At 44.6% G+C, this 16134-nt stretch overlaps 1 protein-coding gene across 1 annotated transcript in view; it reads left to right on the top strand.

The window, feature by feature from the left end:
- LOC140409387 (von Willebrand factor A domain-containing protein 2-like) overlaps positions 1-5998 on the top strand; it is a 78061-nt gene extending 72063 nt beyond the window's left edge. The window contains exons 14-15 of the mRNA XM_072497836.1: positions 1904-1976; positions 5576-5998. Of these exons, the coding sequence (XP_072353937.1) occupies positions 1904-1920 (17 nt within the window). The 3' untranslated portion in view covers positions 1921-1976; positions 5576-5998. The remainder of the gene's footprint in view (positions 1-1903; positions 1977-5575) is intronic.
- The last annotated feature ends 10136 nt before the right edge of the window (positions 5999-16134 follow it).

Here is a 16134-nt window from a genome sequence, read left to right as displayed (position 1 = left end):
TCTGTAGCCTTCAAACCGTTGATGTCTCTCCCAGCATGTCAATATCAATGATCTGTTAGATGAAGGTGTAAGTCTTCCCTTGTAGCCTTGAAAACCTTTGACGTCTCTCCCAGCATGTCAAGTTCAAAGATCTGTCAGATGAAGGTAAAAGTCTTCCCTTTGATGTGTTGGAAACTGTTGAAATGTTTTTTCCACACTTAATTTCATTCCTCTTTAACTTTTTCAAGCCTTGCCAGTGATTGGTGAGGTGGTGGTGGGGCTTCTTACAAGTGATTGTGGGAGGCTGTAGTCTGAGACTGGAGCACCCTTTAAAAATGGCACCCCGATCTTCTAGGGCAGCACGGTAGCATTGTGGATAGCACAATTGCTTCACAGCTCCAGGGTCCCAGGTTCGATTCCGGCTTGGGTCACTGTCTGTGCGGAGTCTGCACGTCCTCCCCGTGTGTGCGTTGGTTTCCTCCGGGTGCTCCGGTTTCCTCCCACAGTCCAAAGATGTGCAGGTTAGGTGGATTGGCCGTGATAAATTGCCCTTAGTGTCCAAAATTGCCCATAGTGTTGGGTGGCGTTGCTGGGTTGTGGGGATAGGGTGGAGGTGTTGACCTTGGGTAGGGTGCTCTTTCCAGGAGCCGGTGCAGACTCGATGGGCCAGGTGGCCTCCTTCTGCACTGTAAATTCTATGATCTCGGAGGATCCAGCCTTGCCAGCCTCTTCGGATCCCACAGTGTGAATCACCCCTGGCTCCAAAAGAGTTTGAAGTGTGGGCGGACTGAAATCTGGATTGTGCTGATTCATCCGACGGGAATCACACTTCATTTCCCACCGGAGACCATACTTGGAAATGTTTTGGGAGAATTCTGCCCCAAAATTCAAAGGAAACAACCTTGAATATATATATAGCAGTATTAATATTTGTAGCTTCTAGCATGCATATGTGAACCACATTGTAAGCTTGACTAATAGCCAATTTAGGATTATCAGTTGGGCTTGCAATGCTCATACTTCCCAGAAGCTACAGATATTCATGTGCAGGGACTTGTCCTCTAAAACCTCTGCAATCAAACAAACCTTTGCTGGCATTGTGTCTTTTACAACTGAACAAAAGCTTGGAGGACAACTATTCCTTGGTGCATCCCCAATGGCAACACCTCCACTATTCAGAGTCAACTTCCCTGGTTTGAAGTTAAACAAAAGCTTGACGGATAACTGTTCCCTACTGCATTCTCCATGGCAACATCTTTTCCAATCAGAGTCCACTTGCCAAACATTCAGCACCCTTTTCTCATGCAATATAAATGTGTCATTCCCTTTGAAATTTGGCATTCTTGTGATTCTATCCTGTTGGATGCAAGGCAAAAAAACTTTGACAATATCTCTCTTTTCTGCAAAACTTAATTACAGTCAAAAACTGATAAAGAAAAAAATGAACCAAAAACAAGCATACTGAATTGGACAAAAAGGTGTGGGGCTTATTTTCCAAGTCCTTTCCTCAGCCTGGGCATTGGATAGATGAAGTGTCCAAAATGTATTGCACCTGAAATTTGGGTGACACATAAAGTTAATGTAGACTATCCTAAGATTATGCAATCTGACTACCAGGTTCCCCTAAATTTCACAAAGTTTTCTGACCTTTTTTCAATAACTCAATATTGTGATAGTCTAAACAACATACAGAAAGTATGCAATTCACATTCTTAAATATACCCATTTAATTGTCCCTGTGTCTTTTAATGTTTTCATTACATTTTTACAGTCTCAACGTGTTCTCAACTCCTGGGACTTTTGCCCAGAATTGTGACACTGAACTGAACTTGTAATGTGTACTCTCAGTACACACCTAATTTTCTAAAATGCATTGGACTGTTCATTCAGCTCGACTGATGGAACATCTTTCTTTGCCTCTTAGCAGTTCCAGCCTTGTAGCTTCACTTCAAATAATTTTGAAAAACAAGAGGACAAGTTTCAAAAGTTTTACTGAGGTATTTATTTTATTTTTGCGTTTTGTTTAAAGAATGGTGACTTGTGTGTGTGATAATGAGTGCAATAAAATTACACATATTATAGGTTTTGCGTTTTATAAACTTGAAAAGTTGGAAGAGGAATGAAAAAACACAAACTTACTTTGGGGGGGATTGTCTGCCCCCATTTTCGGCAGGCAGGAATGACAGCGGGGGCAGAAAATTGAGGGGGTGTCTCTAAAATTCACCACCCGATTGTCCCCACCCTCCCATCGATGACGTAATGGAGTTCCTGTCAGGAAAGGTTGGGACCTCAATTATCAACTAATTATTTCCAGCTGACAATTTGAAAATATCAGTGCTCGTGGCTTATTTCCATGAGATTGCATTTTTCTTCATTCTCAGTTAATATATATATGTATTTAAAAATAGGCAAGTTCAATTTTAAAAGTAACCAAAACCCCTAAGGGAAACAGGACAGGAAGTTGGATAGGGAGGAAAGGAGCAAACATGAGGCAGTGCACCTTTTGGTACCTGTAATGATATGTATTATACAAGTGTAGTAAAGGGTTAACATCAGACACTAGGTGTAAATCAAACACTAGATGGCGTTACTAAGTTATTGTGTATAAGGCAGCATTTCTAGGAATTCTGGGGGAACATGATGAGAAGCCGATGAGAGCAGAGTGAGAATTCATTGTAGAGATATAGCACAAGGTCAATTTATAGTGCAGTTTAATAATGAGAGAATATTGATTACTGTACTATAGATTCAGTATTATTAGTTTAGTATCTGTTACTCAGTAAAGTGTGCGCACCTAAGTTTAGTAGTGCAAAATAAATTTGTTTTGATTTAAACTTTTTATATTCTTTGTCAACGCTACATATCTGGCAATCTTGGAGGAAAAAGCAAGGAATATAACAGTACCCACTACACGATTGAGTGGAATGGATATAAGGTTAAATGTGAGGTGAGCAAAGGAAAGGGGTGGATGCAGGATTTACATGGGGCTAGCTCCAAAGGGTAATAATGGGAATAAGGGGCTGGTGGTTGAAAATAATAGGAAAGCATACATAATTAGGAAAGTGATGAGAAAGGACACCTTGTGTCATTTTCAGCCTGGTGGTGGCTTTATTTCTCATCACATTGCACCATACCACCCATGTTAAAGGTAAAAAAAACAACTGAGGGAAGCAAAAAAAACAAGAATGGACAAGCAGAAGAGAGGAACAGCAATACAAACACATCAGAGACAGGTCAGAAAGCAACTAATTTCTGCAGATTGCCATATTCCACGCCACAAGCAATCAACTAGTATCAATATTGAAAAGGGAATTAAAAGAATTGGTAGGATTTAAATTTGTTAAGTCACCAGTATTCCTGACAACTGTCCCTGGGAAATTCCAGCCTTGCACTGCAGTAACCATATGCAGGTAGATCCTTTGGTTCCTTCAGACATGGTCATTATCAATAGGAGACAGGACATGGACTCTCTACATTAGATCAATTATATGTTCCTAACAACTCGTGATTGAAGGAGCTGTGTGACTTTCCAAGTTTGAGATTGAGGTTTGAGTCCCTGAAAAGATTCCTTTTTGTTGATATTTGGGGATTATTGCAGAGGGGGTGGGGGGGGGGGGGTCAGGGTGTGGTTTTCTAATATTTCCAGATGGTTCCCAACAGCTCACCCTCTGGTCCTAAATCTTCCACTAAATTTTCAGTGATAGGTTCCCATGTCTCCAGGGTAACTGTCATTGGCAAACTACGGGACCTCGGTGGCAGAGTTAGTTATAGCTCCAGGCAGGTACATCACAGCACTTATACTAAGATGCGTAACACCCCCAACTGCAAAGTTCAAAGCCGAAGGCCTGAATTTTCATAAAGGTAGTCAAAATGGTGCTGGAGACTGATTCCGAAAACCTGCAGCCAAACCTGACTCCCACCATTTTCACCAGCAGGAAATGAGGGAGGATTGTAATTTGCATATCTGTGGTTTGCAGAAGCGAATACATATATAAAAGTGCTGCTGCGTTCAAACAGATCCTACTTTCAGTAGTGTGATGTCCAGGACTGAGACAAAGTGCCCTTTAGTAGTGGTTAGTTTCTCTTTGGAATCATTAAAATTAGACATGAATGTGTGATACGTAGTTCATGGGATGTAAATGTAGTGAATGGGCTTTTAAGAAAGAGCTTTTTTTAATGAAATCTGCAGTAGACAGAATTTATTTTATTTCATCTCAGCATGGGTCCTGAGATTTGCCCATGGTGGAAACTGGATGAGTTGACATGGAGGGTGTAAGCGCAAATGGTGGTGGGCATGGGTCATCGACTGACATTAATTTGGCATAGGGGCTTTAAAGGGCCATGGGGTGAGTAGGAGGGCAATAGTTGGCATGGGAGTGGGTATGACATGGAGGTGAGGTGACATGGGTGGGACAGAGGAAGCGAGGTGTGAGTGTTGGAGGGCTGTATTTTTGGGGGGGTTTACAGCTGAGGGTGAAACCCCAGATCACCAAGACGGACCTATCAAACAGCCCACCTGTGCAATCCTGCTGCTGCCTCCAACACTTTCCTGCAGTAGTGGGCCTGACTCCCATTAACATCCTCTCCCTCAGATTGAAAATTAAATCCTCTGCGCACTGCACCTCTTTTCCTATTTTTAGTCGGGAGCTGTACCTTCCTCGCCGAACCTTCCAACACGGGCTTGGTGAGAAATGTGTAGCAGCAGGTCCCCCACGCCTTCAGTACAACAGATTCGGACAAAAGGAAGCCACACCCCCTTTTACAACACTACCTGCTGTAAATCAGTTAATTTTAAAGATCCAGCCACTATGAGAAGCTCGAGAGAAGGTAGGTGTGTACGGTAATGTGCAGATGTGGGTATGGCGGTGGTGAGTCCGAGTGGTCAGTGAGGGGTTGGGGTCAGGTGATCAGAGCAATGGGTTGGATATGTCGGAGGGATTGGGTGGATAGAATGGGTCGGGGATGTTGGGTGGTAAGTCAAGGGATCAATGGGAGGTTGAGATGGCACTCGGTGGTGGGGGATAGTTGGGGGAATCAGGAGTGTAGTGGTGGGGTGGGGGCCATCAGGGGTTAGGCGGATAGACTAGGTGGTGGGGAGTAGTCGGAGGTAGGCTAAGAGGTTTGTCGGTGTGGGGGTAGTTGGAGCGATTGGAAGGGTGGTCAGGGGTTGTGTGGATAGGTGGATGGGGGGGGGGGAAGTAGCTGTGGTAATGGTGGGAAAATCAGAAAGATAATTAGGTAGGGGTGAGGGGGTCGTCGAGGATTCCCATGGGAAGAAGGGGCACCATGTCAGTGCTATAGTTACCCAGAAGTTGAAGTGGTTTTAATTACTCCAACTTTTCCCAGGTAGCTATTTTTCTAAATAGAGTCAGAACCATCCTTAGTCTCCAATTTTAATTTGAATATTGGATGGTTCCCAGTGCAGAGTAATTTCCCATTGGAAGTTTTAACTTCCTGGGCAATTCCATCCAGTCTTTGCCTGGGAACATATGGGGGCCTAAGCATTTATTGGTGAGCTTCCTGTGACAGTCTTGAAGTTTCGATCAGTATGTGGAGTGCAATTCACTAAGATTGACGATATTTATTGATTTATCAGGGCCACTTCAGCAAGATTCGCAGTGCATTAAATCCACACGTTTTGGAGACATGAAGGCATTTGTTCAGTTGAAGAAAAACTGGAGCAATGAAAATAGTATTTCAAAGCACTTCAATGAACAATTAGTGGAAGTCCTACCTGCTGCTCTTTGATGTAAGACATCTTCAGATTGGTCAGAGTTTTAAAAATTGAGCTTAATCCACTGAATACTGGATAAAGAATCACAAATACAGTAACTTGTTTTCCATTTATCATGGCCCAAACCTTTCTGTAAATAGGCATGTTCAGTGTTCTTTTATGTCCTTTGCCATGGCCATGTGCTATCTGCTGCATAATTGCTTGGCACCATCACAACCCTCAGTACATATACTGAGTTGCTCTAGTACAGTTGTTCTGCTAAATTATAAACACTGTATTCAGTAACACTATGCATTTGTTTCTTACAAAATGACTAATTATAAACTGTTTTGCTTTTAATTTTTAACTTGAAAGAGCAAGTGTAATTTGATGAGTATTTTAGCATTGATTCACAATACATTTGCTCTCTTCACACTTAATATAGTTTATTAATGAGGTCAGTCAAACATAAGATTAGAACACCAGAATTGATAAATCACATTTAATCTAGCTTCATCGCATACATTAAAATACAGATTGTTTCAGATGTGCACAGTTACATTTTAGAAAAAATACTGACTTTGATTTTTCGTTCCTTCCCACCGGCGGCATTCTGCGTTACCGCTGCACTGAATGGAGATTCGGCTGAGCGCAAAATTCTTCGTCCTCACTGATAGAAAGGCGGCCTCACAATGGAGAATCCTGCCCACTAGCTCTAAAAATATTATCCAATAACATAAATCATTAAATAGAACAAATCTGTTCCAGTATTTGTTATTTCTTAATTTTATACCAGAATCTTCAGTTTAAAAGAAATACAGGGCGGGATTTTCCATCTCATAGCACCCGTTTTCTGGTGCGGCGCACCCCCGCCGGTAGCGGGATTCTCCGTCATGGCAGCCAGCCAATGGGGTTTCCCATTGTGGGCACCACCACGCTGTCAGGAAATCCGCGGGTGTGAGTGCGCTGCCGGTGAAACGGACGATCCCGCCGACGGAGAATATAAGGTATCTGTTGTTTTTCACTTTGACTTAAGGAAAATCTTTTCACAAGATAGACTTTTATTAATTTTTAAAAAGATATAGGTCTTTTCTATTCCTAAGGTTTTAAGATAATACAGGAACTGGTGATAAGGTAAATGAAATCCATAAACAAGGAAAAATATATATATTGAATAAAATAATTGAGTAGTTAGTTAAAACACATCAAGGATGGCAGGACAGGTTATGACCCTGAGGTTACTGTCGTGTGGAGTTTTTACGTTCCTGCCCTCAATCGCCATGCCGAGCTGGTCTTCATGGACTGCACTGTACTGCTGGATCCATGGGTCCTTCTATGTCAGCAACTCGGTTCAGTTCAGCACCTGTGGTTGGGGAGTACAGGCGTCTCTCTCCTCCGCCCCTCCCTCTCCAGGGTGCCACACACCAGTGTCTATCTAGACAGCACTGTGCTGCTGGACCCATGGAGATGAACGAAGAGGTTGAACAATGGGAGGGCAGAGGGAAGAATGAGGGTAGGGAAGCTGGACCCCAGCAAAGCTGCATGAAATGCAAACGAACAAGCGGGTCAAATTGATAGAACATGTATTACTGGAATGGGATGAACACAGACTGCAGATTATGGGGCGGGGGCATGTTAATGTGGCACATTGGGGAAGGTTCACACCAACACTTAACAGGTCGGGGCTGCACTGGTTTATTGTCCGTAGTCCTCTTTGGAAATGGGAGCTTTGTTAAGGTTCCCATTTAAATTCAGTGGCTGACAGACAGGAGTCACAGAGTCCAGACATTCCAGCTGCAAAATGGAAAGGAATCACAGCGGAGTAACTCGGTACGGGAATTGAACCCGCGCTGCTGGCCTTGTTCTGCATTGCAAGCCAGCTGTTAAGCCCACTGTGCTAAACCAGCCTCTAAAGCCTCTAGTCACCACATTCTGGCACCTGTTTGGGGAGGCCGGTACGGGAACAGGCGTAAAGTAGGAAAAATGCAATCTAAGGTGCCAAAGCTGAGCTGCCCAACGTCTCCCGTCGGTCAGTCATTCACATCTTTGTACTCAGCACCCGTTTGCCATTCTGGTCTTAAATATCTCCTTTTAGAGAGGAGGAGAAAGTGAGATTGGATCCAGTGGCCAAGGGAGCGTGTATAGAAATCCTTATGTGTGGCAGGAGGTGAAGGAGAGAAAGGTAACTGTGTGCGCAGCTCCAGCAGGGGGCATTGTATGGGGGATAAGGCCAGGGGGAGCATGTGCATCTATCAGAAGAACAGAGATCCAGACTGCGGAGACCACTGACAACACCAAGGATCTATCATTCACGAGTTTCCTTTCTTAAAATGAGTGAGACGCAGTGCAGGTGCAAGGCTGCCATTGTCCAGAGATCTGGTCCTCCCAAAGGCGGAGATGAAGTTAGTGGGGCCCCTTCCCCCCCTTCCCTCAGCCCACAGAATGCAAAGGTGGGAGTCACAAAAATACATCACTGCTTTTTCACTTGTTGTCATGGGAGTGTCTCTTTAAGAAATGTTTTTGTCTTATCACATGGCTTCAGTGATGTCATTGTGTGGGTGGAGCTGGGCTGTGGCTCTGGGAGTTGGTTTTACTTCAGCTTTGAGTTTGAACTGGTTTTGTTCTGCACAGGTTGAAAGAAGGTTTTTCTCTATCTGCATTTTAAAAGCTGTTTCTAGACTGCTTGATAACATGAAACAAAATAATTGTTTTCTGGAAGGTATTCAAACCTGCTGTTTTGGAAAGGAAACAAGAGCATCCATACTAGGTCTTGAGTGCTATGTGCCGGGCCACATCTTTGAAAAGGGTTTTCTGGTTTATGGGATCTTGTTATTAAATTGGAACAGCTAAAGGGGGAATTTATTAAGGGCTATACATAGAGTACAGTAGCTGTGTCGGGTATTTTTGTTTGTAGTTGATAAAAATGCTTACTGTGTGTGTTTATAAAAATGATAACTAAATTCATAGAATAAAGCTTATTTTCGATTAAAAGTGCTTAAGGCCTCTGTTGAATAACCCCTGAAAGGTAGGCCCTTGTGCTCATCGTAACCAAAATCAATAAACAGTTGTAGGTCAGGTGAACTCCATGATATATTTTGGAGTTTTCTAAACCCTGGCCCATAACACTTGTCAAAACATGCCTGTATGAATAGTGGCCTTGCTGAAACCCATACTTCCTGTCAGAATGGCAGTAAAGATAGTCAATATTGCGATGTGAGTTTTGAAAACAAGCAAACCTGGAACTTGCTGATGAGCAAGGAGATGGAAACGTCAGCTGTTGGGATCACTGCAGCACAGGCCAGTACAACTAGAAAAAAACATTGCCCAGCAAAAAAGATTCATGCATCACAATTAGGATTTCTTCAGAATGCCGATAACGCAGAATCAATTCTTTCAGATAACATACGTTTTTGAACGAACACACATATAGCTTTAATATGATTTTTGGAAGTTTCATGATCAGCAATATCTCTTCCAACATTTCTCCAGTTACAGTACTCATTGACAAATGCTTTTTTCCCTTTACTAGGGTCAGGGAATAATTTGCAAATATAACAGTAGATTAAAAATCAACCAGTTTCTAATTTCTGTCATCCCATTTCTCTTCACCCTCAGACAACGGGACTTCAGAAGATTTCTAACCTGATTTCTGTCCCCAACCACAAATGCTTTTTTCAAATTGTCTATATTAAGCATGCTTTCTGTTTTATTTAGTACAAAATATTCTGTCATACTCAGTGGAACATACTTTGGCCAGCAGGCAATGTTTTCAGTGTAGGTTTCTCCCCTCACCTCAACAGAATCAGCAATATAGAATCCCTACAGTGCAGAAGGAGGCCATTTGCCCCATCGAGTCTGCACTGACCGCCTGAAAGAGCACCCTACCTAGGTCCAAACCCCACCCTATCCCTGTAACGCCACCTAGTGGCAATTTAGCATAGCCAGTCCACCAACCTGCACATCATTGGACCCATGCAGACATGGCGATAAAGTTCAAACTCCACAATTAGACAGTCACCCGAGGTCGGAATCGAACCTGGGTTCCTGGCCCTGTGAGGCAGCAGTGCTAACCACTGTGCCACCCCTTGTATATCTTGTAGTTCCATTGTCATTTCAGAGTCCCCCTTGTTCAATATTTGTAGTCGGTTTGGTATCTGCAGAATCAGCAAGTCATCAGAGGATTCACCCATATCTTTGGATGGACACGCAATGTTCAATACTTCAAGCTTTTTAAAATAAAATGACAAACTGCTTTATTGCTTAGCTTTGTCCTCTTGCCTCGCCTTAATGTTTCTGCATTTTTGACTGCCAGATTGACAGTGTCACTTCATATTGCTAAAGAAATTGATCTTCATTTTAGGCAGCCGATAAAGTGTCTAAAGAGCAGGTGATCGCACAGTCAATCCCATGTTTTTATCAGGTTCTAACTCTGCAAAAATGGGATTCATATTTTAACTATGAAGCTGTGATTCTAATCATGGATTTTAAACAGCACACATTACTCTTCTCCCCCCCCCCCCCCCCCCCCCCCCGCCTCCTGTCCATTTCTCGTTTACAACTCTTCCTCCCTGCAAGCTCCTCACAAATTCTTCCTCGCCTGCAATCCCCTCACACATTCTCCCTCCCCCCCACACTCTCATAGTCTCCCCTCGCCCCCACCGTTCATATTCTCCCATTCTCACCTCGCTCGTCTGGCGTCAAGGCAGCCTGCCTCACCCATACAAACCTGCTGCTGGCTTGGCGTGAGGTGGGGGGGGTCTGCTACCAGAATCGCTGTCTGCTTTCCCACACTGTCCTCATCATGTCCTCGGGGCCCTGCACTCCAGCTACTGACTTGAGGGGTGGGAAGGGATGTTTTCTGTTCCTGCCACCTCTCTCGGCTTCCCCACACTGTGTCCTGGTCATGGCCACGCCCTCGCCTCGGGCTGGATGCCACTGCCAATTCTTTACCTTCCTGCTGTTTGGTTTTCATCCAACTAGTTTGATTTCGCTCTGCATTTGCCGCTGATAGGTCAGCAGCAAATACAGGGAGTAATCATCCTCTGAATAGATGCCCTGCTAACTGTCCCTGTTGATGTGCACTCCAGCTGAGCTGACTGAATGCTCCAGTACCAGTTCTGGAAATGCAACAGGGCAGACGGACAGGCAGCCCCCCATCCCCTCCCCTGTTGGTTAGGGCCCTGTTCCTGGGCATGGTGTGTTTCATTGTAAATTCATCCCTAGGTCGATCACATATGCCATTTGCTCCGGGAAGACCTGATGCCACGAGGGTTTGGAGGCTTTCCCCTACCAGTGGCCCTGAAGGTGACGGTAGCACTCAATTTCTTTGCCTCTGGGTTTTCCCAGGGAGCACCTGGGTACCTGTGTGACTTTTCATACTCAGCACCACATGGGAGCATTCAGTAGGTGACTAACACCATTGCTGAGAGGATGGGTCCTGCATTCACACTCGGACCTAAAGTGCACACAACTCACTCGGGTCAGATCTTAGCTGTGGTCAGCGATGTCATGGTAATGTGCATACTCTATCAACTCAAAGTCCAGCAAGGAAGAACAGCTATGTGAGTTGAAGCTGGAAGCTTCCCATGCCATGTTAGAATGCAAACACTGCTGCAAAGGAAATGTGGACCAGTGTAGGGCTCTCATCCTGAAATACATGACATGACTTGGACCACTACCATTAGGAAACCCAGATGCTCAGAGAGTCATGTATATGATGAGCCCTCCTCAGTAATTGCTAACCCATGAGGACTAATGATTGAGAACTCACTTACCATAAATTACCAATAATTACACACATCTCCCTGACAACACATAAGGGTGTGGTACCAAAATGCAGTGAGGTTGACATTACATGAATGTTAATCTCAAAAGGGGACGCTGAGTGTGAGGAAGGCTGAACCTTAAAGTAGGAGGGTTGTAAAGATCCAAACCAAAATGCGTTCCTATAGAATAGAATATGAATAGAATCACGACAGTGCAGAAGGAGGCCATTTGGTCCTTTTGAGTCTACACCAACACTCTGAAAGTGCGTATGTAGGCCCACGTCCCCATCCTATCCCTATATGAGTAGGGTTTCAAAGTTGCAGGAGTGTACCGGCAGGCAGGAAGGTGGTTTAAAGTGTGTCTTCTTCAATGCCAGGAGCATCCGGAATAAGGTGGGTGAACTTGCGGCATGGGTTGGTACCTGGAACTTCGATGTTGTGGCCATTTCGGAGACATGGATAGAGCAGGGACAGGAATGGTTGTTGCAGGTGCCGGGATTTATATATTTCAGTAAGCTCAAGGAAGGTGGTAAGAGGGGGAGGGGTGGCATTGTTAGTCAAGGACAGTATTACGGTGGCAGAAAGGAGGTTTGATGAGGACTCGTCTACTGAGGTAGTATGGGCTGAGGTTAGAAACAGGAAAGGAGAGGACACCCTGTTAGGGGTTTTCTATAGACCTCCGAAAAGTTCCAGAGATGTAGAGGAGAGGATTGCAAAGATGATTCTGGATAGGAGCGAAAGCAACAGGGTAGTTGTTATGGGGGACTTTAACTTTCCAAATATTGACTGGAAACGCTATAGTTAGAGTACATTAGATGCTCCGTTTTTGCCCAATGTGTGCAGGAGGGTTTCCTGACATAGTTTGTAGATAGGCCAACGAGAGGCGAGGCCATATTGGATTTGGTACTGGGTAATGAACCAGGACAGGTGTTAGATTTGGAGGTAGGTGAGCACTTTGGTGATAGTGACCACAATTCAATTACGTTTACTTTAGTGATGGAAAGGGATAGGTATATACCGCAGGGCAAGAGTTATATCTGGGGGAAAGGCAATTATGATGCGATGAGGCAAGACTTAGGATACATCGGATGGAGAGGAAAACTGCAGGGGATGGGCACAATGGAAATCTGGAGCTTGTTCAAGGAACAGCTACTGCGTGTCCTTGATAAGTATGTACCTGTCAGGCAGGGAGGAAGTGGTCGAGTGAGGGAACCGTTATTTACTAAAGCAGTCGAAACACTTATCAAGAGGAAGAAGGGGAGTTATGTAAAGATGAGACATGAAGGTTCAGTTAGGGCACTCGAGAGTTACAAGTTAGCTAGGAAGGACCTAAAGAGAGAGCTAAGAAGAGCCAGGAGGGGACATGAGAAGTCTTTGGCAGGTAGGATCAAGGATAACCCTAAAGCTTTCTATAGATATGTCAGGAATAAAAGAATGACTAGGGTAAGCGTAGGGCCAGTCAAGGACAGTAGTGAGAAGTTGTGCTTGGAGTCCGAGGAGATAGGAGAGGTGCTAAATGAATATTTTTCGTCAGTATTCACACAGGAAAAAGACACTGTTGTTGAGGAGAATACTGAGATTCAAGCTACTAGACTAGAAGGGCTTGAGGTTCATAAGGAGGAGGTGTTAGCAATTCTGGAAAGTGTGAAAAAAGATAAGTCCCCTGGGCCTGATGGGATTTATCCTAGGATTCTCTGGGAAGCTAGGGAGGCGATTGCTGAGCCTTTGGCCTTGATCTTTAAGTTATCTTTGTCTACAGGAATAGTGCCAGAAGACTGGAGGATAGCAAATGTTGTCCCCTTGTTCAAGAAGGGGAGTAGAGATAACCCCGGTAACTATAGACCAGTGAGCCTTACTTCTGTTGTGGGAAAACTCTTGGAAAGGTTTATAAGAGATAGGATGTATAATCATCTGGAAAGGAATAATTTGATTAGAGATAGTCAACACGGTTTTGTGAAGAGTAGGTCGTGCCTCACAAACCTTATTGAGTTCTTTGAGAAGGTGACCAAACAGGTGGATGAGGGTAAAGCAGTTGATGTGGTGTATATGGATTTCAGTAAAGCATTTGATAAGGTTCCCCATGGTAGGCTACTGCAGAAAATACAGAGGCATGGAATTCAGGGTGATTTAGCTGTTTGGATCAGAAATTGGCTAGCTGGAAGAAGACAAAGGGTGGTGGTTGATGGGAAATGTTCAGACTGGAGTCCAGTTACTAGTGGTGTACCACAAGGATCTGGTTTGGGGCCACTGCTGGTGGTCATTTTTATAAATGACCTGGAGGAGGGCGTAGAAGGATGGGTGAGTAAATTTGCAGATGACACTAAAGTCGTTGGAGTTGTGGACAGTGCGGAAGGATGTTACAAGTTACAGAGGGACATAGATAAGCTGCAGCGCTGGGCTGAGAGGTAGCAAATGGAGTTTAATGCAGAAAAATGTGAGGTGATTCATTTTGGAAGGAATAACAGGAAGACTGAGTACTGGGCTAATGGTAAGATTCTTGGCAGTGTGGATGAGCAGAGAGATCTCGGTGTCCATGTACATAGATCCCTGAAAGTTGCCACCCAGGCTGAGAGGGTTGTTAAGAAGGCGTGCGGTGTGTTAGCTTTTATTGGTAGAGGGATTGAGTTTAGGAGCCATGAGGTCATGTTGCAGCTATACAACACTCTGGTGCGGCCGCATTTGGAGTATTGCGTGCAATTCTGGTCGCCACATTATAGGAAGGATGTGGAAGCATTGGAAAGGGTGCAGAGGAGATTTACCAGAATGTTGCCTGGTATGGAGGGAAGATCTTATGAGGAAAGGCTGAGGGACGCGAGTCTGTTTTCGTTAGAGAGAAGAAGGTTAAGAGGTGACTTAATTGAGGCATACAAGATGATCAGAGGATTGGATAGGGTGGACAGTTAGAGCCTTTTTCCTTGGATGGTGATGTCTAGCACGAGGGGACATAGCTTTAAATTGAGGGGAGATAGATATGAGACAGATGTCAGAGGTAGGTTCTTTACTCAGAGAGTAGTAAGGGCGTGGAATGCCCTGCCTGCAACAGTAGTGGACTCGCCAACACTAAGGACATTCAAATGGTCATTGGATAGACATATGGACAATAAGGGAATAGTATAGATGGGCTTTAGAGTGGTTTCACAGGTCGGCGCAACATCGAGTGCCGAAGGGCCTGTACTGCACTGTAATGTTCTATGTTCTATAAACCAGTAACCCACCTAACCTTTTTGGACACTAAGGGGCAATTTAGCATTAGTGAGGAAGGCTGTACCTCAAAATAGGAGGATTGTAAAGATCCATACCAAAATGCATTCATATAGAATAGAATAGAATCCCTACAGTGCAGAAGGGGGCCATTCGGCCCATCGAGACTACACCGACCCTCTGAAAGAGCACCCTATCTAGGCCCAAGCCCCCACCCTAACCCCGTAAACCAGTAACCCCACCTAACCTTTTTGGACACTCAGGGCAATTTAGCATGGCCAATCCACCTAACCTGCACATCTTTGGACTGTGGGAGGAAACCGGAGCAGCCAGAGGAAATCCACACAGACACACGGAGAATGTAAAAAGGCCACACAGTTACCCAAGGCTGGAATTGAACCTGGGTCTCTGGCGCTGTGAGAAAGCAGTGCTAACCAATGCCACCGTGCTGCTCTAGGTTGTTGTGAGGGATCAAGGTCTGTGTCACCGCAGGGATCGACCCCTGTCCTCACTGGCAAGCTTTGCAGCAGACTCCTCGAAGTCGGAGAGGATGATGATCACTGCCATCCCTCCCCTTGTCTGGGCTTGCTCGCACTTGTGTGTGAGATTTGCCTGTATGGAGACAAAAGTAGTGTGATCAGAGGGGATGAAGCAGAGGGTGGGTGAAATGCATGTCCCCTATGTGAGGTGCACTCTAGCCAAGGGACAGAAATTGGAGTTCAAGTAACAAGATAAATGGGATGGCAATGCTGTGTGATGATATCACACTGGCCATAGAACCAGATGAAGTCAAAATAATACAAATGTATCATGGATTTATCATTCAGAATCTCTAATACCCATTGGGATATGTTGCTAGTTTTATTAACAAACCACATGCTGAGAGTATGTTTCTTGTATTGACCAAATGACCACACAACCAGTATGTTAGTTCAAAGGACAGTTTATTATTAAACACAAGACTTATCTTTATGTGCAATGATACACGCGGCTACGCATTAAACTATACCTATCAACTAAGATGACCTTTACTTAACTTCTGGGTGACCGGCTCTGTGCAGGTAGATAAGGCCTTTATCTGAGTTCCCACGTGTGTCGGCTGGAGGTCATCAGGTTCGTCTCGGCTGCAGCTCGTCTCTCTCGGGTAACGATCACGGATCTTTAACTTGGCTGGTCGTTATGCTGCAATTGGTGTGGGCACAGGCCGGTCCCAAAAGAGACCGAACCCTAGTTGCACAGTGCCTCTTATTCTTCTCCTTTTTCGCACCCTTTTGGGTGGTCCCAACTCAGGATCCAATGGATCGATAGGGTCTCGATCACCCTAATCGATTCTGGCCAATTAGGGACGGGTACCTCGATGGCTGGGCAGGTCCTAGTCACCATTGTCCCAGGTACGTATGCCTTTCCAAATAAGGAGGAGCGGCGCCGGTGAGTCTGCTACTGTTGCTATTACTTAATTTGAGTCTATTGCCCTGG

The sequence above is a fragment of the Scyliorhinus torazame genome, chromosome 3 (genome assembly GCF_047496885.1).
Source record: "Scyliorhinus torazame isolate Kashiwa2021f chromosome 3, sScyTor2.1, whole genome shotgun sequence".
Taxonomy (NCBI): Eukaryota; Metazoa; Chordata; class Chondrichthyes; order Carcharhiniformes; family Scyliorhinidae; genus Scyliorhinus; species Scyliorhinus torazame.
This window is presented reverse-complemented; position numbering and strand designations above follow the sequence as displayed.